This window comes from Aspergillus oryzae, chromosome 3, assembly GCF_000184455.2.
Source record: "Aspergillus oryzae RIB40 DNA, chromosome 3".
Taxonomy (NCBI): domain Eukaryota; kingdom Fungi; phylum Ascomycota; class Eurotiomycetes; order Eurotiales; family Aspergillaceae; genus Aspergillus; species Aspergillus oryzae.
In genome coordinates, this window is record NC_036437.1 from 2,187,490 (window position 1) to 2,208,064 (window position 20,575).

The window sequence follows — 20,575 nt, forward strand, 5'->3', positions numbered from 1 at the left end:
ACAGCTGAGCTTGACGTCACATGAACCTTTTTCTCTCCAAACTATCTGTCTTGTAGATGCTGTTTGTCACTCGTAGTCCACAAGAAGCGTGGTATTATGAAGATCCTGGTAGGTAAAATCTATATCTGATTGAGTATAGCTGATGCGAAGCTTTTATACGAACGTCACACTGATATGTAATTGTACGAGACCTCGATGAGAGTAAAACGTATAGTACAATGACTAGGCGATGACTGGAATATACCACCAAGCTTCTTTGTCTGGCATCCCTATCTAACTGTCCTTCCAGCTGATCAATTTCGAAACTTTTTCATTTTCCCTTCAGCAAGAGGAATATTCAAAAAGTACGGGGATAAAAAGCAGGAAATGATGGACAGAAGGTTATGGTCATCCCATCAATGCTAAGGAACAATATATGTACAGCTTTACGGAAGCTATTATATTAGATTCGGTATAAGAACCGGCATGCAGCATGTATCCAAACCAACAACCAACCATAAATCCAAGATCTAAACTGACAACCACCCCAAAAAAGGCACCACCGCCCCCCTCCCAGCAACCTTGTCCTTCCCAAAGCGTCCCAAATACCACCTCTTCCCCAACCTGGCCTGAGGCACCATCGACGTCACAACATTCACCACAAAAACCACTGCTGGCAACGGCAAGGGCACCCGCAACTTCTCCGCCAACGCAGCCGCAGGACGCAACCACGGCACAAGTCCCATCTCAGGCCCAACGGCACCAGCCGCAGGGTACACGGCCGTTCCCACGAGAACGAAGCCCGTCCACTCGAGCCATTCAAAGACGTAATGCGGGTAGAGGATGTACCGGAAAAGGCCCTTTGCGGGCGGGATGACGTAGACTTTGGAGTACTTGTTCTTGGTTCCGGGATTCTTTGAGTGATCTTTCTGGGTGTTGTGCAGCTTGTCTGCTTCTTCGCGGCGGAGTCGGAAGAATGTTCGCTCGGAGATGATGTTTCCTGCCATTCCGACGAAGAAGAGGACGATTCCTATATAGGGGAGGTAATCTGAGATCGCGGGTCTGGTGCTATTACCTATACCAGGACCAGACCCATCTGCTCTATACCCGGTCACAGGGACATGGTATCCCACCAACCATGCAGCAAGGCAGGTCGAATTAATCCAGTTGAAAGACAGACCGCAGACGGCGATGAAAGCATGGATGGGGGACATGCTCGGGGCCGCGAACAGCGGAGAGATGACCGCGCGATTAGCGTAGTGGATGAGATACAGCGCGGCTACGGTCTGATTCGGGAGTGGCAGGGACGTGAGGTCCGTGTTGAGTTTTGCGACGAGGGCTTTCATCACGTAGATGAGGTTTAGGGGCGCGATGAGCTCCATGGCGGTCCAGGCGAGGCGGCCGGGGATGTTGAAGATGGAGGATTTTAGGGAGGTTTTGCCCATCGGGAACCAGGTGGTTAGCCATATGACTACTGTGAACTGCGGTGTTTATGGTTAGTTGGGGTGTTTTGGTTTGTGGTGGTGGTGGTAACTTACGCTGGCGAAGTATTGCCAGATGTTGAGGATTTGGGTGTATGTTTCTGGGGTTGGGTGGAGGAGATCCTGAAGGGGTGGGAGAGAATTGAGGGTTGAGATGGTCGGCCCCATTGTTTACTATTGGTGTCTGGCTATGATGGCTGTTGAAGATGGGTTAATTCGTGGTGAGTGAGTGGGAGAGTTGGAAGAAAAGGGAGAGGATTGGTTCCTGATTGAGTATGAGGTCACAGTATAGATGCCAAACTCAGATCATGGATTTAATGTTTGTTTCGTTGAACAAAAGTCGATCTTCTCGATAGGGATTAGCGTGAGTTCCCTATGTTTCCTACTCCGTAGCTACAAGTAAGCTCTCGCCCATCTGCGAGGTACCGAAGTAGCTATACGGTACTCCTCCAACGGGAGATTTTCTATCTGGTGGCTTGAACATGGATCCCCTGCAACCGTTTATGCAAGTGATGGTCCGGTTCATTTGCTGGCCACCCCTACAAATTCATCTCTTGAGATTTACACTTAGAGAATAACAATAAAATCCAATATGACATAAGTTTTAATCTGTTCATCTATGCTAAGCCTCAACATCTAGCGAAGCTACAAGTCGTGAAGGAGCAAGGAAAGGATAGCCCACTCCCATCCAAACCATTAACAATAAAAAATAAAAATAAAAATAAAAATAAAAAGCCCGTCTCGTTCCAATTTTCGGAATATCGTGGCTGTAGGATCGTTTCCAACAACCGCCAACTCATAAACAAATGGATATCCCATCAGTCAGCAGACGTGTCCATCGTCTCCGGTGCACTTTGCGTCGCTGGATTTCTGCGCGCTGCCATTCGCTCCGCTTTAAATGCTTCAATCTTCCCCTTGAGCTCCGTATCTGCATCGGACGAGTTAGTATCATGAAGCTGTAAAAGCGACCGCATGGAATACGTACCAGGGGTGACATCTTCCATCTTGAGGGGAGCTCGGTTGAACGGATCATGAGGGTCACTCAGAAGATGAGACCGGATGGTAGAGCGATCGATAGACACTCTCGACCCAGGAAGAATCACAGGATCTTCCATCAGTGTATACATAAGAGGATCTAAAAGATCTGTTAGCAAACTGCCATCACTCCCAAGAACAATAGCTCCCAGGACATACCTAAAAATTCGTCAGGGACCTCTCCGAGGTCCTCCTCTGCTTGTTCGTCGGCCTCCTTGGCTTCTCGCACCCGGCGCTGTAGCTGCTCCCACCGCTTGAGCTCCTCGGGAGACTTGAGGGACCACTTCCGCAGGATCTCCGCGGCCTTTTCGAAGTTGGCTGGCTTGTAGGACCGTCCATCCCGAGCAACGGCCACAATGAAATTCTCCTTGTTCATCAAGTTCAGGTACACATCGACGATCTCGCTCAACAAGGCTCGAGGATTGAACCCGTACTCCTGCAGGTTGTCAACCCGGAGACTGGAGCTCTTGGGGCCCACCATAGCATCCAGATTGTAATCAAGCATGTCTGCCAGCCTTTGCACAATTTCCGGCATGGTGAATGAATCAGCCAGAGCTTCGGTGAAGAGCTTAAGCATGGCCACTGTTTCATTGGTCAATTGCATGTAAGACTTCGCATTGCGTTGAGCAGAGGCAAGTTGTTCCTCCTTCTGCTGTCGCACGGTGGGATCCATGCCCGCCCCGTTACGCAGTTCCGTCTGAGTTTTATGGATAGTGATGAAGGCACCAAACGACTCGTCAAGCACGAAAGTCACATCGTTGAGGAGCAGGTTCACGAAGCGCACGAAGAAGTCCAGATTCCGCTTGGCCTGGTTAGAAAGCTTGGCACGGTATAGGGTATTGGGCCAGATGCATTTGATGATCTGGAAGATCTCAAAACGGATGTTGAACTTGTCAAAAAACTGGGTATGGGTGCCAGTGTGCTCAGCTTCAATGTAGAACTTCATAAGAGCATGCAGCAAATACTCGTTGGCAAAGGGCATGGAGTTTAAGAGGTCCACCAGCACGCCCCGCGCACCGCCAGGGCGAGGCCATGTTCCTCGGAAGAGAATAGAGACAAGACCGGCCTTCAAATACGGGTTCTTGATATAGCTAGTGCTTTCCAAAAAGGCTATGCAGAGCATTACCAATTCGTCACCTTGCGTGGCGGTAATGATTTGAGGCATGCACCACATGATGAATTTGAAATTGCTCACAATGTCGTCCACAAAGTACTCAGGAAGACACTTCCAAACTTCTTGCTGCTCCGCGGGCAGAGGCAACTGAATGGGCTCTTGGGGGAAGTTCTTGCCAGACACAAGTCTCAAGAGGAAAACAATAACATAGCGCATGAACAGCATGGAACGGGCTTGCCACTGGTCGTCGAACAACACACCTTGAAGACTGTACTTCAAGGCGAGACCCAAATCCAGCTTGTCCTTGTACTTCTTTAAGGCCTGCTCAAAGACCCTAAGTTGCATTGGGTTGTTGCTCCACTTGTGCCGTTCTTGCTCGAATTTGTTGATTGTATTCTCCAGGTGTCGGAGGTCCTTCTCCAGTTGATCCAACTTCGAGGTCAGTGATTCGCTACCATAGTGGTGAGCAGCGACTGTGAGGAAGAAGATCTCCGTGATAAAGTTAGAGGTCCCATCAACCTTCTTAGCATAGAACGCATCAGACGCGTGCTGATCGGCGTTGATTTTGGTCTCATCTTTCAGATCAACTCGAGGGTTCCGATGCAAATACCCTGCATCAATCCTGTCAATCTAATGGCGGAGTCAGCACAAGATACATCATGTAAGCCATTCGGAATGGTTTACCTTGGTAAAGTTGGCATCCATAAAAGGCTCACAGAGGTGGTCCAAACACGTCGTGAGATTGAACATGAAACCATCCGAGGACACAGTATTGGGATCAACCTGCATAGCGCGTCGCTTGTGGTTAATGTTCAGAGCTGCGGCGAACCAGTCCAAAACTCTCTCACGCGCGTCTTTCGATGCACGAATCAGATGGTTGATTATGTCGAAGAGATCTGAACTCAGCATCTGCTGCATCATCCGCTGTGAGCGCTGTGCGTTCAGGATATAGCCCTGGTCCCTCGTCTTAGGGCTTGAGAAATAGGTCATAGTCACTGCACCTTGCAAAGGCGATAGACGGAACCAGGGTCCGAGTAACGTGTCCTTCTCAAACGTGGCAGGCTCCCGAGATTCATTGAACAAGGACGACTCTGTGATCGCAGCACCTACAACTGCGTGGCGGACAAGGTTCCGCAGGGCCTATAAATGAGGTTGACAAGGCGCTCAGGTAGAAGGTGGGATGACAGAACATACTGTTACGTAGGGCTTGTAATCATCATTGATAGTCATGGCCGCAAGATCCTTGCTCATTTCCTCTACCGCTGCAATGAATGCTGGCTTGATGTTCTCATCCTCTTCAAACCTTTTGACAGCCTCACTTAAGAACTCAAAATCCACACCCTTATCATCCTCGGGGTCCAGGAGAAGGTAAGGCTTAAGAGGTGACTGTCCGGACGGTTCGATCCTTAGCGTAACATATTAGTATCTCACTCTCCACCCAGGTGAAGCGCAATACATACCCAAACATCTCTGGCATTGTAATTGCAAACATGCAATAACTCAAGCAAAGGCGCCGGGCCTCGCATATGACTTTGAACTTCGGGTCATCTTCGCGAGCACGACGGAATCCCTTGTGCAGCCTTGATATCCTCCGCCAGCACGGTAACAGATAATCCAAGGGCTTCTGCTGGGGGGCATTCGAGGCAGCTTCCAGAAGAGCCTGGTCTAGGACAGCTGTCTCAATACGAAGGTCGCGACCTTGCTCCTCGAGTTCACTCTTGAGGCCCGAGAGGTAAGTCAATCTTTGTCCATGGATATCGCGTTGGCGGTCCTCCTTCAATGTCAGCTTGAACACAGCACTCAGTGTGCGATCCTCGAACGCCTCAATACTCTCTTCTGCCCTCGGCGGCGGTGGGGTGCCTGAAACTGGGGTGACCGATTGTGACCGATCGGGGCCTGTGATATTCGAGACGGCTGGTGTGATCTTGATCCGCTTCCCTTCGGACTGTAGGTCAGGTCTGGGCGACGCTGCTCTGGAACTCGCTGCACTGCCGGCGTTGGACTGAGTTCGGGAAAGTGCTGGAGTCGAGGGAGATTGGGGCCGACTTGATGGCTCTGCGCCCTCTGGTCTTGACGATGGGGACGGGTTTCCAAGCTTTGCTAAGCGCTTGTTGCGGATCTACTCAAGTTAGAACCACTCTACCGAGGACCACGGCAAATAGAAAAATTCTAGAAAATCAAATCCAACCTTATCCGCTTCAGAGAGATTGTCGGACATCTCTGAGTATTAAAGATACGGTGCCCCGTACCTAATGAAAGGCTTGTCAACCAGCGGGGCAGAAAATGCGGAGCAAAATCGATGAGGAGAAAAGCAGCGAGAAAAGAATGGTAAAAATGGATCGATGGTCACCTAATCGTGCCGGGTTCTCAGATCGATGGGTCACACTGCGGGGAACGAACTGAGAACCAGAGGCCAAGTGAATGAATGTGAGAGATTAGGTACCTCTGGGAGCGAAAGGACCTTCTGTTGCAGTCGCTCAGATTCGTCTGCATTAACTAAGCTGTGTTCGGGGTTTTGCCGCCAATCGTTCATCTTCTCCGCTCTGAACTACACCGATTACTGCCGCCGTATCAGTAGAGTATACTATATCTCTCTATCGAAATCGCTTGAATTATTTTCTCTTCATTTTCCATGTACAATAATTGATGCTCATGCCATTGAAGGATAACATATCGTTATAAAACTTCCCCACCAACATCTCTGACCATGCGACGCCATCAAACTCTGCACATATATTGACATCTAATTGGAAACGAAAGGGCCCCCAAAATACGGGGCGGACAACATTAAGTATGAAAGAAGTAGATGCGGCTAATGAAACAACGTCACGGTATTTGTTGAAGTTAAAAAAAAAAGCAACAGAGAACAGGTCGTCATATCTGTTAGTATCTTCCTTTCAACGAGTCTAACTGCCGACAACTCTTAAGCTCCATAGATCTTGCCGCCTTCATCTTCTCTACGTCGGGGAAAAACCAGCCCTGAGCGTCTTGGATCATACGGTCCCGGGCATGAATTTCACTCTCACACGCATACCGGAGCTTGCTGACGTAGTCCACTTCAACCCGTTGGTCTAACTGACGGAACTTCCGCGCGCTGAAGTCTTCTACGTCACCCGGGTTAACAAAATAGTTAACATGGAGTTTCGGTGTTGTCCGTTGCATCGTGTGTGGGGGTACAGCTGCATCAAATCTGTATGAAGGGCCTGAGGGAGTGGAGGAGCCGGAGAAGAGAGAAGAAAGCAGGGGGAAGACGAAAAGAAGGATGAGAGGCAAGAATTGCTGAATGGCTGCCCAGAACGATGGCGCTGGTTCGGGCTGACTGTTCGCTTCGCGCGGCCTCCTGCGAGGCCGAGGACCGCCGAATTGATGGACTCGGAATCCGGGGCCACCTCCCATGTTGAATACAAACTGGGGACCACCTGCGTAGCATGGGTTAGTAAGAAGCCTCGCAATAAAGGATATCTTAGGCCGAAGTCGTACCAAAAGTATTGAAGCCACCTCCCATACCACCAAAACCGCCACCGAAAAAGCGGTTGAACAACTCCTCCGGCGATATTTCCTCTTCGTACATCCCGCCACCGGGGTTTGCTGAACGTGGGAAGCCACCGCCAAATCCGCTGAAAGGAGAGGCACCCGAAGGCCCAGAGCTGGGGCCGAATCTGCTGTCCGGATCTCCTCCAAATTTATCATACCTAGCCTTCTTGTCGGAGTCCGATAAAACCTGGAAAGCGCGCGACACCACTATTCCAAGCGTTAGCAACGAAGCGCAAAGCGATAATCTAAGCAGCGGAAATCTCACTCTTGAAAGCTTCGTCGGCCCCCTCATACCCATTCTTATCGGGATGTGTCAACAGACTCAACTTGCGATACGCCTTCTTGATCTCGGCATCCGTGGCTGTCTTCTCCAGAGACAAGATCTCGTAGTATGCAGTCGATGAGCATTTTCGTATCCGTAGGACGGCTGCCTTTTGATCGGGGGTATATTTGCGGTCTTGATTTCCTTGACTGTGCTCGCGGGATTTCGCAGAGCCGCCATTGTCTACCCCAGATGCTGTGGCAGACGGCATGGTGGCAAGGCTCTGATCCTGTACCCAGGTAGAAAGATATCTGTTGTTTTTATCGGCCTTGAAATTGTCCCTCCTTCCTGCTATTCCTCGTTTTCTTCCCTAGAGAATGATGGCGGATCCGAAGTCTGACGGAGGAGAAAGGGTCCGTGAAGGTTCCGATAAGGGTTTATTTTTCGCAAACGACGCTGGGAAAATCCAGTAGCGACGATTGAAAAATTCCGGCGACCGGCTGATTGGACCCCTGCGTTGAGAATGCTGGTTGGAGTAAATCCGGGGCAAAAGTGGTCTGTGATTACTGATAGATAAACGTGGTGTCTTTTCGAAGGTTCAGATTTATGTTGACTGACGGCCACTAAGCTGCGGGTGACAAGACGTTAGTCAGGAAAGCGTATCACTCCATTACCGGGCTATGAACTTCCACAAGCAGCTTCACGATTAGCGACACCTCCAAGTCACAACCAATTGCGCGAATTAATCGTTCTTTTCCCGTTTTTCTAATTTACTGATTCTGCGCTACAAGTCTTTGAGCTCTATCTCCTAAATTTTCGATCGCAACAATGGCCAATTCGGAATCTGCAGTGGAGAAGACCAAGCAGTCTCTCATGCAAAAAGCTCAAGCATGGGGAGGTGGGCATTGATCGCTTTTCACTATTTTTATCTGTCTTTTGCAGATTTCATAACTAACACCATAACTCTACAGAGAATCCTTTCACTCCGACGCTCCTCGCTACCTTCATTACCGCACAGCACATGCGACCCTTCCAAGCACTGCCGATGCTCTTCCCACCCGTCCTTCTGTTCACGAGCTATGCCAATCTTCAAGGTTTCAAGACCGATAGCGCAGGAATCAGCGCAGCCTGGTCGGGACTTTACCTTTTGCTTGCCGGTCGGCGACGCCAGCCCTTTATGAAGAAATGGGGTGCCCGGGGCATCGTCCGCGGCGTGACCATGGGTCTTTGCTTGGCCAACATGGTTGGTGGCGGACTTGCGTATACTTTGGGGAAGAGGGAAGAAGAGGACGATGATTAAAAGTCGGCATTTACGCCATGGTATCTCTGGGTTGTACGATAATGCGGAGTTTTATGCTACTATGACTCTATTTAAACGTAGTGCGGGCGTCGTGGCGGTATGGTGTTTCGGTTGAATCTTATGACGGAAAAGTTTTTAGTCGTCCTGAGCGAATAGATGTACTCCTAAACGAGGGCGTCATGTATTATACAGGTCGTCGACAGGTAGCGCTCATCGGCGCATCTCATTACTCTACCACGCAACAAAGATCTCATTAATGTTGTGATATCGTTTTACTCCGAGTATGGTTGTTGAGACAGGATGCACTCTCGGACGTTGTCGGGGACCAGCCCGTCCAGATCCTGGAGATTTGATCGGATTGCCTCTCGGGCCAACGTAGAGCTCACCGGTCTCTCCTCTGGCCGTCTCCCTTCCACGAGCTGAATCCGCTGAGCCCATTCAGGCTTGCAGCCTTCTTTCTCCATGCCACCCTGAGCCATATTAAGTAAGAATTGCTTCTGCTCCTCTGCATCACCCCACTCGCTGCCCGGTCGCATGGTGACCCTCAACCGATGGCGTGTAAGAAAAGGCCCTAATGGCTGGAGGGTATGTTCTGGCGGATAATACTTGGGGTTGAAGATCCGGATCAACGTATCATAGCCAGTGAGATGAACTTGCTCAAGCGATTCCGGATAAACCCCCGCAGTATCTATCTCCGCCGCTTTATCCACGAAATACGGTTTCTTAGTGAGACCGATATCGATGGCTGGAAGACTCCCATTCTCTGAGGTCGAGAAATGTGGCTGTAGATATGCCAGCAGGTCTCTCGCGAATAATTCCATCATAACCAGACGATCCTCGAACAAGGCTGGTTTGGAAGGCTTATCCGCATTCTGGGTCGCAAGCAATAGTAGAAGCCGCGGCGCTTTGCTCGCATTCTCGAGAAGGGCAGTACTAGCTATCCTACGATGAGCAAGCGTTGGCGGATTGAAGGATGAATCCAGCACGTAGAGGACATCTGGACTGTGAGCTGGTGGGTGAGATTGGCTAGCGGGAATAGAAGTGAGGATTTCAAAGTTCTTGCTCGACGCGATAAAGCGTTTCAAGGTTGAACTATATTGCGCTCGAAGGGTCTGGAGGGCGGGGCTCGTCATACTTTTTTATGATGCAGGGCAGTAACAGACTGTTTAAAGTGTGGTAACAAGGGCCTTCTTGTCGGGGACGTCAGACACGGCCAAGAGCTTTCTGAAAGTGGAGAAAGTTGAATCCATGGAATGGAAGGTTGAGAGAAGTCCCGAAGGCTGGCGCCCGGTGGATTCTCCCCCGCGGGTGGCTGCAGAGAATTGCATCATACAAAGACAGCCCCAAACAACGGAGTTGTTCATAACTTTATATTTTGGACTTGATGCTGAGCAAAACTCAATTCACACGTTTTTGTGATGAAGAATTGCATTGTGTGTCTTTTGTGGCTCAGTCAATTTGAGCATCACTAAACAAACGGTGGTCAGTGAGTTATTTTCTTCGTCTTGTTACCGCTCATGGAACTATATATTAGCAGCGGGATGATCTTAATCAAGGACCCTGAGGATGGGTCGCTTGATAGAGTAGCTCAAGAAGACTCATCCAAAGCCATGAGAGTATCACCAATTAAGATGAAACCGATCTACCCGCGTTTCTGGAAAGTTGTCCAGCAGCAAGTCGGAAACAGTGGCGTTCGGGAAGTTATCAGGGACGATGGAGTCTAGACTGCTTCTTTCGCACATAATCTACCGCACGCAATTTCCACCGGAGGGGTAAGCTCGAAGTACGAGGAAATTGCCGTGGACGTTTGTTACATATGATTTGGTCGATATTGATGCCTTGATAATCATACTCATTGAGGGAAACGGGAAAAAGAACATCAACCCACAGCCCTCAGGGTCATCTGTCTGAAACACTGGCCCCGATCAATTCCCGAGACGAAGCACTCCGTATGGGGAGTTCTTTTCCGTCCCCAAATCAAAGGGAAATTTCATTCTCAAATATGGTCATTTGTCAAACGTCCCAAGAATTCCTGGCAAATTTAGTCCTTCGTTTTCGTGAGTCTCCCGTACTGGTCTCGTACGGGATCCAGAGACTTACGGAGGGCTGGATACCGAGTACAAGCCGAAATTGTCTGGAACCCTTTGCCGAGATCCACTCGGTGCTGTCGCTCTGATCATCATCCGGGTTCTGATTGTCAAGATCAGTGATGGGATGATCTGCATCCGTCCAAGCTCGTGTCCAGTTAGACCTTAGAACTATATCATTATTGACTGTCACGCTCTCCGATCAACCATGATGCAATGGTTATGATTTTTGCATCTTCACCCATTTCTTTTCCATTGTGAGAACTGTTACAGGGTCCAGGTTTCAGCCTCGGCTGGAGTTCTCCCCGACTCTCGGTTAGAACGGACTCCTAGTAAGGACTCAATAGTTCGATGTTTGTGGGATCCGCCAGGAAAAGTTTGTCAGGGTGTATAGTCCGGAGAATGCACCAGAACGGATAAGACTACGATATGAACGGTCAATGACCCCTATTTCCAAGAGCAGTAGTAGGATTAGACTAGGCAGAACATTCTAGGATGAGGCAATAAGGGGGCCGTGGCAGACTTTTTCTTCTTTTCCTTTTCTTATTTGGGCGTAGTCGGATACCACGTCTTATGTTATCGCCCTCTGGATAAGCCACCCACTTGCGCTAAGACGAGCGTCCCAGAGGTTGCTGTGGTAGTTACGGTACAGTACCATACCCATAGGCCAATCAGGTCCAGTTGGCCACTGGATATCCACCGCGGTACCTGGCTAGTGTAGTTTTCCAGATATGCGATGGCAGTTATACCAAACCATTAAACAACTTCACCACTTACCAGCTTTGACTGAGGACAGCACCACCTCTCTAGAGAAGTTTAATAGACGCCGGTGCTCTTTTATGTCGGGATGGTGTGAGACAAGTAATTAAAGAAATCGAAGATGAATGGTCAGATCTGACTTGACTTGCCAACGGTGTGACGTGAAAAATCACCCAATTGGTGTGTATAGAAAAATAAAGAGAGAAAAGAAAAAAAAAAAAAAAAAGAAAAAGAAAAAGAAAAAGAAAAAGAAAAAGCAAAAAAGGTACAACCGTGCGACGGGAAATGGAACAGGCACACGGCGAGATTAAACCAGAGGGAGAACCAATCACCGGGCAGAACAGGGGAGATGAAACTGGATCCTCATCTCGGGGCCGCCCCACTTTAATCATACATCAAATTAATTTTGATGACTTGATCGGTAACGTTGCAACCCCCCCGTGCGCTTGAGACGACGCAGGGAAATACAGTACAGTACTGCTAACATGATAGAATAAAATAAAAATTAGTAGTAGACTAGTAGGTTTTTTTTCCCCTGGCGTATGCGGTCTTACATTGGTTGAGGATCTGTGTGATGGTCACAGCAGGTCCAGACTTTCTCCAACATAAGATGATTCTTTCCCCTCCCTCGCCCTCTTCTTAATTCCCTCTTCCTCTGTTCACTCGGTAGACTGCTCTATACGTTCTCTACTTTCGCTCTCTGTGTCAGTGACCATTCTTTTCACTACCCAGTCGTTCTTTTACTTTGCGAATAGATTTCGCATCCCACTCTCGTTACTTGACTAGCGCAGTCTCTCTGAAGAGAAGGAAACACAAAAATCCCCAATATCAAAACCAATATCCATCGATATCAAAGACATTGACTGTCATCGTACAATATCAACAAGATGCATTTCAACAACAAGATCTCCGTCGCTCTGTTGGCCGCTCTGGCTGCTGGTTCTGAGGCCAGCCATGCCCGCAACCACAAGCTCTTCCATGCCCGGAACGTCAACTCGACTGTGTCCACCTCGTCGGTGTTTGTCTATCCAACCCCAATCTTGACCCCCAGCTCCTCCGTGCCCGCTGGTTCTTCCCCTGTTGCTTCTTCTTCGGCTGCGGGATCTTCCTCCGTCGTCACCTCGACCTCGGATGCCAGCTCGTCGGTCATTACCCAGGCCCCCCCTCTCGGTACCGGTGTCCCTGGATCCTCTGACGCTGGTGATGACAACTCTGGATCGGCCACTGATATCACCATCACCTATACCCTCGGTACTGGTGCTTCTAAGAGTGTTGTCACGACTACTATCCACAAGACCGCTACTAACACCGAAACCGTCTACGCTGTATGTTCGCCCTATAGATCTGTTGCTTTACCCAGGAGTGTGGACTAACTTTCATTACCCAAGACCCCCGCTGCGCCTTCTGCCGGTAGTGAGGAGCAGACCACTACTCTTCACTCCACCGCTACTTCTACCGTCACCGTGGTAGAGGTTCCCTCTTCTTCTGCTGCCTCTGGCAACGCTGGCAACGGCGGCAGCGAGGCTTGCACCGGACAGGCCACCGTCACCGTTACTGCCACTGTCACTGAAACCGTCACTGGGGTATGCTTGACTTGCTTGCTATCAATTACATCTCAGCTGCTAACTGGATTTGTAGGCCCCTAGCGCTACTGCTAAGCCTGGTGATGACTACACCAAGCCCCATGACCAGGACCACCAGAAGAACCCCGGAAACTCCGGAAACCCTGGCAAGAACAACGGTAACAACGATGAGGACGAGGATGAGAATGACCAGGGCGAGAATGACAACAACGACGGCGCTGAGAGCACCAAGGCTCCTCTCCCCGTCCCTACTCACACTGGACGTCCTCCCTTCGGCAACGGCACCCTCCCTATTCCTACCAGCGGTGTCGCCAAGCCCACTGGCTTCTTGACCAGCAGCAAGCACGCTTTCCCCACCAACTTCCGCCGTTCCCACTAAGCCAATGGATCGCACGACCACTCCTCTGGTCCCCGGAGCGTTGATATGACCGTCTGTAACTAAGATTTCATTTCGTGGCGAAACGCGCGCTGGCACTGTGCCCTTTGAGGGAGATGCTGTTTTACTTCTGGTACAAACTTGATTTAGACATTCTTACATACCTTTCTTCACCTATCTGGCAGGGCAACCTGACCGGTGGTTCTTCACTTCTTGCAATTGGGATCGACCAGGTCCTACTTTAACCAACAAAGCTTTCTTCTTTCTACCTTCTGGCTCTCCTCTTGTGGTGCACTCTCTTGAAATCTTTGTATATCGGAATGGTCCGCTGCGGCTCACCGGATTTGCGGTCAAACAACACAGGGGGTACCAGTGAAAAGGGGAAAGTCTCACCCCGGAGTTGGTCCGGTACAGAAGTTTCCTTGACGGACTCCGGGAGTAAGACGTCTGAACCAATCTGCTACGCCAAAATATGATGAACTCTATGGATATGGATATGAGAGCGAATTATTTCGATATGTATCTCCTCTATGACAGAAATCCACAAGCTTGGGCTATGTTTACGTTTGCGCACGAGTCGTTGTAGGAGAAGGACACGTAGATAGATGAGTAGTTCGCTACTAGCCCGCGGCAGTTATAGATTAAGCTTGCGCCAGCTGCGGAAAGAAGAGCAAACTACTAGACAGAAACCTACCTGTAGTTCACTAGTTAGTATATTACACGTAATCTCTCCACACTATATACATATACATATACAAATACATCCATCATACAAATACAAAGAAAGGTCCACTATCAATCAATCAATATCCAAAGCCCCAACACCCTCCCGCGAAATACGATCGCGCATAAGATGCCAATCCAACCACGTCACGCCCTGCAGCAAGCAATCCGCCAAATCATCCAATTTCCCAATATCAACACCACCAGTCTCCCCCCGTCTCCTCTTCACCCCCTTCCACTTCGCCAAATATGCCTCAACCCACCCCTGTAGCTCCTCCCCCCCCGAAACCGCCACCTTCAAGTCCCGGTCCCCATCGGCAAGCGCATCATCCAACCACCCCCCAACCAAATCTATCTTCACCTTCTTCCCCTCCCTCGCCGTACTTCTCCCCTTCTTCGTCTCCACCCCGTCCCCGCCAAGCCCATCCCCCCAGTACCGGACCACGCGTTGCGGCTCCACGCCGAGCACCATAGGCGCAGAAGAACCACAGGAAGACCCGGCAGTGACCCCCCTCTCCCGCTGCAACGCATAGAGAACGGCATACAACATGCCCTCAAAGACACCGACCCGCAGCGTCCACTCCTGAACCGCACTGCCGCCTCCTGAGCGGAATCGCTGTCTCTCGATCAGGACATGCGTGGGTTGGTATTTCTCCAGGAGCGTGGTGATTAGTATATACGCCTGTTTGGCGTAGGGCGAGGGATGGAACATCTCCTTTCCATCCTTGACTGTTTGACACGCAAGGCCATTTAGTTCATCGATCTCAGATGACTCTGTACCTTTTATTAACCCGGACTCTGGAAGAGAAAGTCCAGAACCAGGGAGAAGATCCGAAACAGCCAATCTGCGCCAGGCATTTAGGGTTGGTGTTATCCTCGACGTTCCTTTAGCAGACTGGGGACTGGGGACGAGAAGATGGGCGAAGGCAAGGTTGCGGATGCCCATGTCAATACTGAGGATACTTAGATTTCTGGTCTTTGATTCGGTCTTGGTTTTGGAGGGTCCAGATGGAGATGGATACTCGCATTGGGCGAGTTCGGTCTCGAGGCGGCTTATTAGGGCTGCCTTGGGACCGGCGGAGCGGATGCCCGTTGCTTGGGCGATCTTTTGGAGTTGGGCTGTTTTGAGGGTTGGGAGCCATGTTGTTGGGTTGAGGAGCGCTGGGGAGTAGCGCATGGTGTGGTTGGAAGAGGGTTTGGTAGATGTTTTTGAAGGTTGGAGCGCATTGGATTGTTGTTATATTAATTCAATTGATCTGGTATGGGGAAATGCGATGAACGATTAATTGACTTAAACTTATCTGATCTACAGAGGATCTCGGGCTTACATAAGATATATAGTTGGGAGGATCTACCACAATACGGAGTACGGAGTACATACATAGTGCCGATGTATACAAGTTTGAAAAAGCTATACAATGACTATGTACATATAATTTGGCTGTTAGACGTTGACTTGCAAGTCCTCCATCTACGATAATCTCTGAAACAGCCATTTGGGAATTCCGTGAAGACAGTAAGTAATAAACAAGTAGTAGTAGTATACGTAGATAACAAACAACAACAAACAAGTCAAGGAACAAAAACCAAAAAAAAAAAGGAATCTGAAGATCAAGGCCCGAACCGCGATTCGAACGCGGGACCTCTCGCAGATTGGTACTGTATCAGCCAGCCCGCTAGAATACTTATTAGTATTTTTACTTTCGTAATGAATGGTTTTGTTTAGGGGAAGAACTCACAAGCGAGAATCATACCACTAGACCATCCGGGCAGATGATGTAATGAATCCGATGTTTGTGGATCATGTTTGCGGACTGCTTTCTCAGTGTCAGACTCTGTATTCTCCCTATAGCACCCACCAGCAATACTGGAGATCCAGATTAGTTGTAACCTTCGTTATCTGTGATGTCCCGTTAGTTGATGACCGTGATAGTGGCCAGATTGATTTCCTATGCAAATTAGTGCAAAAAATCCTGATACTTGGGACTTGCAGTTGAGCTCGGAGGCGTATACAAATTTGCAAGGAACGGAAGACTGAAAACTTTAATCCGATCTTATCCCTGACGAATTTACTGATGCAGACAGACACGTGATTAGAGGGATCCACTTCCCTATTCCCGAAAAGCCCTATTCTTCCTTAACCTGAGGAGTAGCCGCTATTCACTGATCTTATAACAAAAGGTTTTTCGGAAAGCTCAAATAGACAGTAAGTACAATGTAAACTCAGTTTATGATGTGTATGGGTTATACTGTTTGTCCAGCTTGAACTGGAACAAAAAAAAAAGAAGGATGAGGGCCCGAACCGCGATTCGAACGCGGGACCTCTCGCAGATAGAACTGTTTAGCCAGCCCGCTATAATACTGATTAGTATTTTACTTTCGTAATAGATGGTTTTTTAAGAGGAGAACTCACAAGCGAGAATCATACCACTAGACCATCCGGGCATTTGACGGAAGTTCTTTGCCCAAATTGCATATAGAATCATATTGTATCATTGCGTAGTGGATAGAAGCCCAGATGGGTCTTCCCCTACAGACAAGTCTATCTTCTCAGGTGCCGCTGTAGTTGATATAATTAGGTTTGTTATGTATTGCTTTATCTTGGCCTATATCAATCTCAATACAGGCACTGACTGATAGCAATGACGATCCATTTACTATAGAGTAACAAGGGAGGACCTACGAGTAATTTAGAATTGCACTAAGCGACTAGCCTTTTGTTGGCTGCTTATCAATTAATTAAACCGGCACCACTAGTCAATTTTAAGCTATTAGGATTATATATATATTGTACACACTTTATCCTCTGAATCAATGCGCAGGTACAGTCGGAAAACAAGGCCCTCACTTCTATTTAAACATGTCCCAATGTGCGAGATGCCCAAAAGACGAACACCACCAGATGCCAATCGGCATCTTAATGTATGGATATTTTCCCCAGTTGACGCCAGAACCAATAACTACCAATGCCAAAACGCTGAATTGCATGTCACGAAAAGCGAAAATGAAATAGAAAAGCAAGGAAACAAACCGCGGAGAAAGTAGAGGAGCTCTCACGATGCCATGTCGGCCCATCAGCGTAGAGCATCATGCCATGTCATAGTTGCTCATCGCCACGTCGGTGGGCGACACACTTTCACGCACGTAGAGGATAGGCGCCCAGACTCGCCAGTGGAGGACCCCCATATGCGCGAGTCGCATGGCAATCCGTTCAATGCCATAGTGTTGCTGTGATACTGGCGAGTGAGGATGGCTTCGTTGGGATTCGCAGATAGCCAGAGGTGACATGCTTAGGTACTGTTGTGCAAAACTCATGGTGGCCGCCATTAAGTTTTCTCGCCACAAATTCTGGAAATGTTGGAAGAGTTCCGACTCGCCTAGCAGATGGGTTTCCAGCTGATTCTCAATACGCGCCATGACGCTGTCTGGGACCATAGTTATATTGCAATTATATGCCTTACAGGCAAAATGCGCGATTTCCAATGCAATACACCGTATATTATTCATCCATTGAGGCGACCGTTGCCTGCAGTCCGCGCTCTCATCTATCAAGGATTCGATTCGAGACCGGAAGGTAGCGTATGTTTGTGCCTGAGCTGGATGGTATCGTTTGAGCGGATTCACGCAGCGCTGAAAGATTTCCCAACAGATGTCAAGGGTGATTAGGCTCTGAAGGCATGCCCGCAACTGCCATAGGCGATCAGAGTCGAAGATGAAAGTTTCCGGGAAACTTTCTGGAGTATGGAATTGCAGTAGGAGATCTGACAAACCGCCAAACAAAATCGCAAGGGGGCGGAAGCTGTTGGGCTTTTCCATGCCGCTCAAATCTTGTTCACGTAATTCTTGATACCATAGTCGTGACGACTCCACGCGGAAGTTATCTCTTTCAATTTTGCTGCGAAAATACTCCTGCAGAAACGGTATAGTGTCTTCTATAAGGAGAACACGGAATGCGCGGATTTGATGGTTTGCAACGTCCTATCTCAAAGCATTAGTGATCGTCCCCTTCTACCCTAACTGTACCCTTCGAAGTCGGATGCCTTACTAATTTCATAGCCTCCAGGATCGCAAACAGAGTCTGGAGACCACCAACAATCTCCAAGGCGTTCTGTGACCGTGAGCCTGAGCTGATCTGTTCAACCATACGGTCTGCCCATTCATCGCGCATTGGAGCGCAGTGTGTCTTGAGCAATGCTGCCAGCCAATTCGCCACGTCCACCATATTAAGGACGCCTTTCCGAATTTGTTGCATCAGCAAAGGTACCTCGAGATTTTGCATCACACTAGGGTGATCCCGTTCCGGGACGAGGGTCTTCAGAACATCCTGCAGGGTGTCAAACATAGACGGTAGTCGAGGCTCAAAGCTTCGTTGGTCTGCCCACATATTATCACATGGGACGAGCGGCTGATGAGCGGCACAGAATGCGTAGACAGTAATCTCCGTGGCCATGGCTTCCCAGTAGTCAGCAGCTTCCTTCCTTTTTCGCCGACCTTTCTCTCCATCTAGGTCCGGTTTGAAATGAAGATCGCGGTCGAAGTTCGCATCCATGCGAAGGTTGATATTGCTCATGATACAGGGCAAGTCGAGCTCGCTCAGGGTGCCTTTGGTGACTGGAGGGTATCTCTTGGCCGTGAGCAATAAGTGATATTCCTCCGCACTGAGACCCAGCTCCTGGGGAATGCGCATGGCTTGTGAGGAAGGCGAGGGGGTGTTACTGCACGCGGGCTGCTGAAATGCCGACGAAGCCTGGTGAATCTCATGGTCGCAGGCAAATGGAGGGCCTTGATGTTGCTGCTTTACCTGCGTCGGGTCTTTGTTTTTATTCGTATCCCGATGATCTAGAGAGTCGTTCTTGGGGGAATCTTTGGAGTGGCCGTTGCCTCCGTATGGCTCCAAAGGACCCTCGGTGCTGTCGTCCTGCTTCCCGGGAGCGTCCCGCCGTGCCTCTTTGGTTCTTTGAAGGTCCATTTCCCATCCAGTCCCGTGGACAGCCGGGGAGGAGTCGTTAGTCTGGGTGGTTGAAGAAGCTCGTGGGATCCGGGGAGGAACAAGTAGTTAATCAGTAATGGATGAAAGAAGTGGAGAGCGTTATCTCGTGGGGGTCACGGGCATTTCTCTTCTGATGGACGCAAGGCACCGCAACCCTCCACACTGTCGGCGGGGCAATTGGATGAAAGAGATCCCTTCCCCCAGCCCTTCAGTTAGTCCTTGCCTGAGGCCGAAGGGGGGGCAATACGGTGAGGGAGGAGGAAATAGTGCTCACCTGATGCGGGTAACCCGATGTCGATCAACCCCGTTGATACCAAACAAACCCCCAAAAACAGAACGATCTTCAATCCTATCCAGATGATCTGTCTTTTGTATCGCACCAAGTTGCAATGGTTGCTGTTATCTTCCTTGTTCTCTTGCTTTCCCCTTTGTTTCTTCCTTGCTCTTTTAGGGCCCTTTTCGGTTTCTCCCGCAGTGAAAGAAGTATAAAGGGCACGAGCACGTCAACGGTGACAAGGATCAAGTTAACTGGCCCACGGAGTAATCAAATCAGGAAAAAGAAACGTTGCAGAACAGCCAATGGCTTTCTCTAAGACCACTACCGAAAACTAGAAAGGTCGAACGAACAAACAAACGGCAGTGGGTTACAGTAATGCCGAAAGGGAGCACAGGTCAAGCCACTTCGTTAGTAGAGTGGACGGGGGATGGAAGAGTGTTGATATAAGCCAATGGTATGAGATGGAACTTAAACGTAAGATCTGAATACAGTCATGAGACGGGAACAGAGAGAGAGAGAGAGAGAGAGAGAGAGAGAGCAAAGAGAGGGGAAAAAGAAAAAGAAAAAGGAAAGAGTCGAGGATGATGAATTTCTCCACCAGACCCCTAGAAGCATAGAATTCAAAGAGAGGAAGAGAGAGAGAGAGATTGTCGGAAAGAGAAAGAGACGATGCAGACCAACCAAGGGTACGGAAAAGGCACTAATGTAATCAACGCTGGGTTCGGTTTAGTATTGAAAAGGATGAATGGGAACAGTATGAGATGAAACTATAATAGTAAAAAAAAATTAATATTCTTAGTCCCAAAGAGCGCCGCCTTGGATATTCGTTTTTTTTTTTTTTTTTTGTTTTGTTTTTTTTTTGGGCGTTTCTCCAGGGCCACGAGAGGGAGGAGAAGAAAAGACAAAAGTGAGGCTGATCCATAGAATTTTGGATATGGACGATTGCAGCCGTGACTTTGGGACATACGGAAACGTCCAGTACGGTCGAACTAGTCGCATCGATGATTGATGACGTGGGATGCCGAGCAGTCGCCAATGATTTCAGGTACGTATTATTGTTTCGTTTTCTTCCTGG

General features: G+C 49.1%; 8 protein-coding genes and 2 non-coding genes across 10 annotated transcripts; 2 read left to right on the plus strand and 8 right to left on the minus strand.

Annotated features, from left to right (window-relative positions):
- Positions 1 to 509: 509 nt before the first annotated feature.
- On the minus strand, positions 510 to 1,628 carry AO090023000838 (3-oxo-5-alpha-steroid 4-dehydrogenase family protein; the record flags this gene model as incomplete). Its single annotated transcript, XM_023235787.1, has 2 exons — positions 510 to 1,460; positions 1,518 to 1,628. 2 exons carry the CDS (start codon positions 1,626 to 1,628, stop codon positions 510 to 512), a joined length of 1,062 nt encoding a protein of 353 aa, XP_023090774.1.
- A 650-nt stretch (positions 1,629 to 2,278) lies between these two features.
- On the minus strand, positions 2,279 to 5,827 carry AO090023000839 (ubiquitin-ubiquitin ligase UFD2; the record flags this gene model as incomplete). Its single annotated transcript, XM_023235788.1, has 7 exons — positions 2,279 to 2,388; positions 2,446 to 2,595; positions 2,655 to 4,239; positions 4,294 to 4,749; positions 4,804 to 4,927; positions 5,070 to 5,554; positions 5,798 to 5,827. 7 exons carry the CDS (start codon positions 5,825 to 5,827, stop codon positions 2,279 to 2,281), a joined length of 2,940 nt encoding a protein of 979 aa, XP_023090775.1.
- A 665-nt stretch (positions 5,828 to 6,492) lies between these two features.
- AO090023000840 (uncharacterized protein) lies at positions 6,493 to 7,676 on the minus strand (the record flags this gene model as incomplete). Its single annotated transcript, XM_001821291.1, has 3 exons — positions 6,493 to 7,028; positions 7,090 to 7,350; positions 7,409 to 7,676. 3 exons carry the CDS (start codon positions 7,674 to 7,676, stop codon positions 6,493 to 6,495), a joined length of 1,065 nt encoding a protein of 354 aa, XP_001821343.1.
- A 557-nt stretch (positions 7,677 to 8,233) lies between these two features.
- On the plus strand, positions 8,234 to 8,705 carry AO090023000841 (uncharacterized protein; the record flags this gene model as incomplete). The annotated part of the gene is made up of 2 exons (XM_001821292.3): positions 8,234 to 8,303; positions 8,377 to 8,705. The coding sequence occupies 2 exons, from the start codon at positions 8,234 to 8,236 to the stop codon at positions 8,703 to 8,705; spliced, it is 399 nt and encodes a 132-aa protein (XP_001821344.1).
- Positions 8,706 to 8,977: 272 nt separating this feature from the next.
- Positions 8,978 to 9,838, minus strand: AO090023000842 (nicotinate-nicotinamide nucleotide adenylyltransferase; the record flags this gene model as incomplete). Its single annotated transcript, XM_001821293.3, has 1 exon — positions 8,978 to 9,838. The coding sequence occupies one exon, from the start codon at positions 9,836 to 9,838 to the stop codon at positions 8,978 to 8,980; it is 861 nt and encodes a 286-aa protein (XP_001821345.1).
- Positions 9,839 to 12,438: 2,600 nt separating this feature from the next.
- On the plus strand, positions 12,439 to 13,513 carry AO090023000843 (uncharacterized protein; the record flags this gene model as incomplete). The annotated part of the gene is made up of 3 exons (XM_001821294.3): positions 12,439 to 12,876; positions 12,940 to 13,134; positions 13,190 to 13,513. 3 exons carry the CDS (start codon positions 12,439 to 12,441, stop codon positions 13,511 to 13,513), a joined length of 957 nt encoding a protein of 318 aa, XP_001821346.1.
- A 796-nt stretch (positions 13,514 to 14,309) lies between these two features.
- Positions 14,310 to 15,410, minus strand: AO090023000844 (uncharacterized protein; the record flags this gene model as incomplete). The annotated part of the gene is made up of 1 exon (XM_001821295.1): positions 14,310 to 15,410. One exon carries the CDS (start codon positions 15,408 to 15,410, stop codon positions 14,310 to 14,312), a length of 1,101 nt encoding a protein of 366 aa, XP_001821347.1.
- Positions 15,411 to 15,848: 438 nt separating this feature from the next.
- AO090023t00024 lies at positions 15,849 to 16,004 on the minus strand. Its single transcript has one exon. It is a non-coding gene; the product is annotated as a tRNA-His (tRNA).
- Positions 16,005 to 16,527: 523 nt separating this feature from the next.
- AO090023t00025 lies at positions 16,528 to 16,678 on the minus strand. Its single transcript has one exon. It is a non-coding gene; the product is annotated as a tRNA-His (tRNA).
- A 642-nt stretch (positions 16,679 to 17,320) lies between these two features.
- On the minus strand, positions 17,321 to 19,202 carry AO090023000845 (TCP11 family protein; the record flags this gene model as incomplete). The annotated part of the gene is made up of 2 exons (XM_023235790.1): positions 17,321 to 18,211; positions 18,246 to 19,202. 2 exons carry the CDS (start codon positions 19,200 to 19,202, stop codon positions 17,321 to 17,323), a joined length of 1,848 nt encoding a protein of 615 aa, XP_023090776.1.
- Positions 19,203 to 20,575: the final 1,373 nt, after the last annotated feature.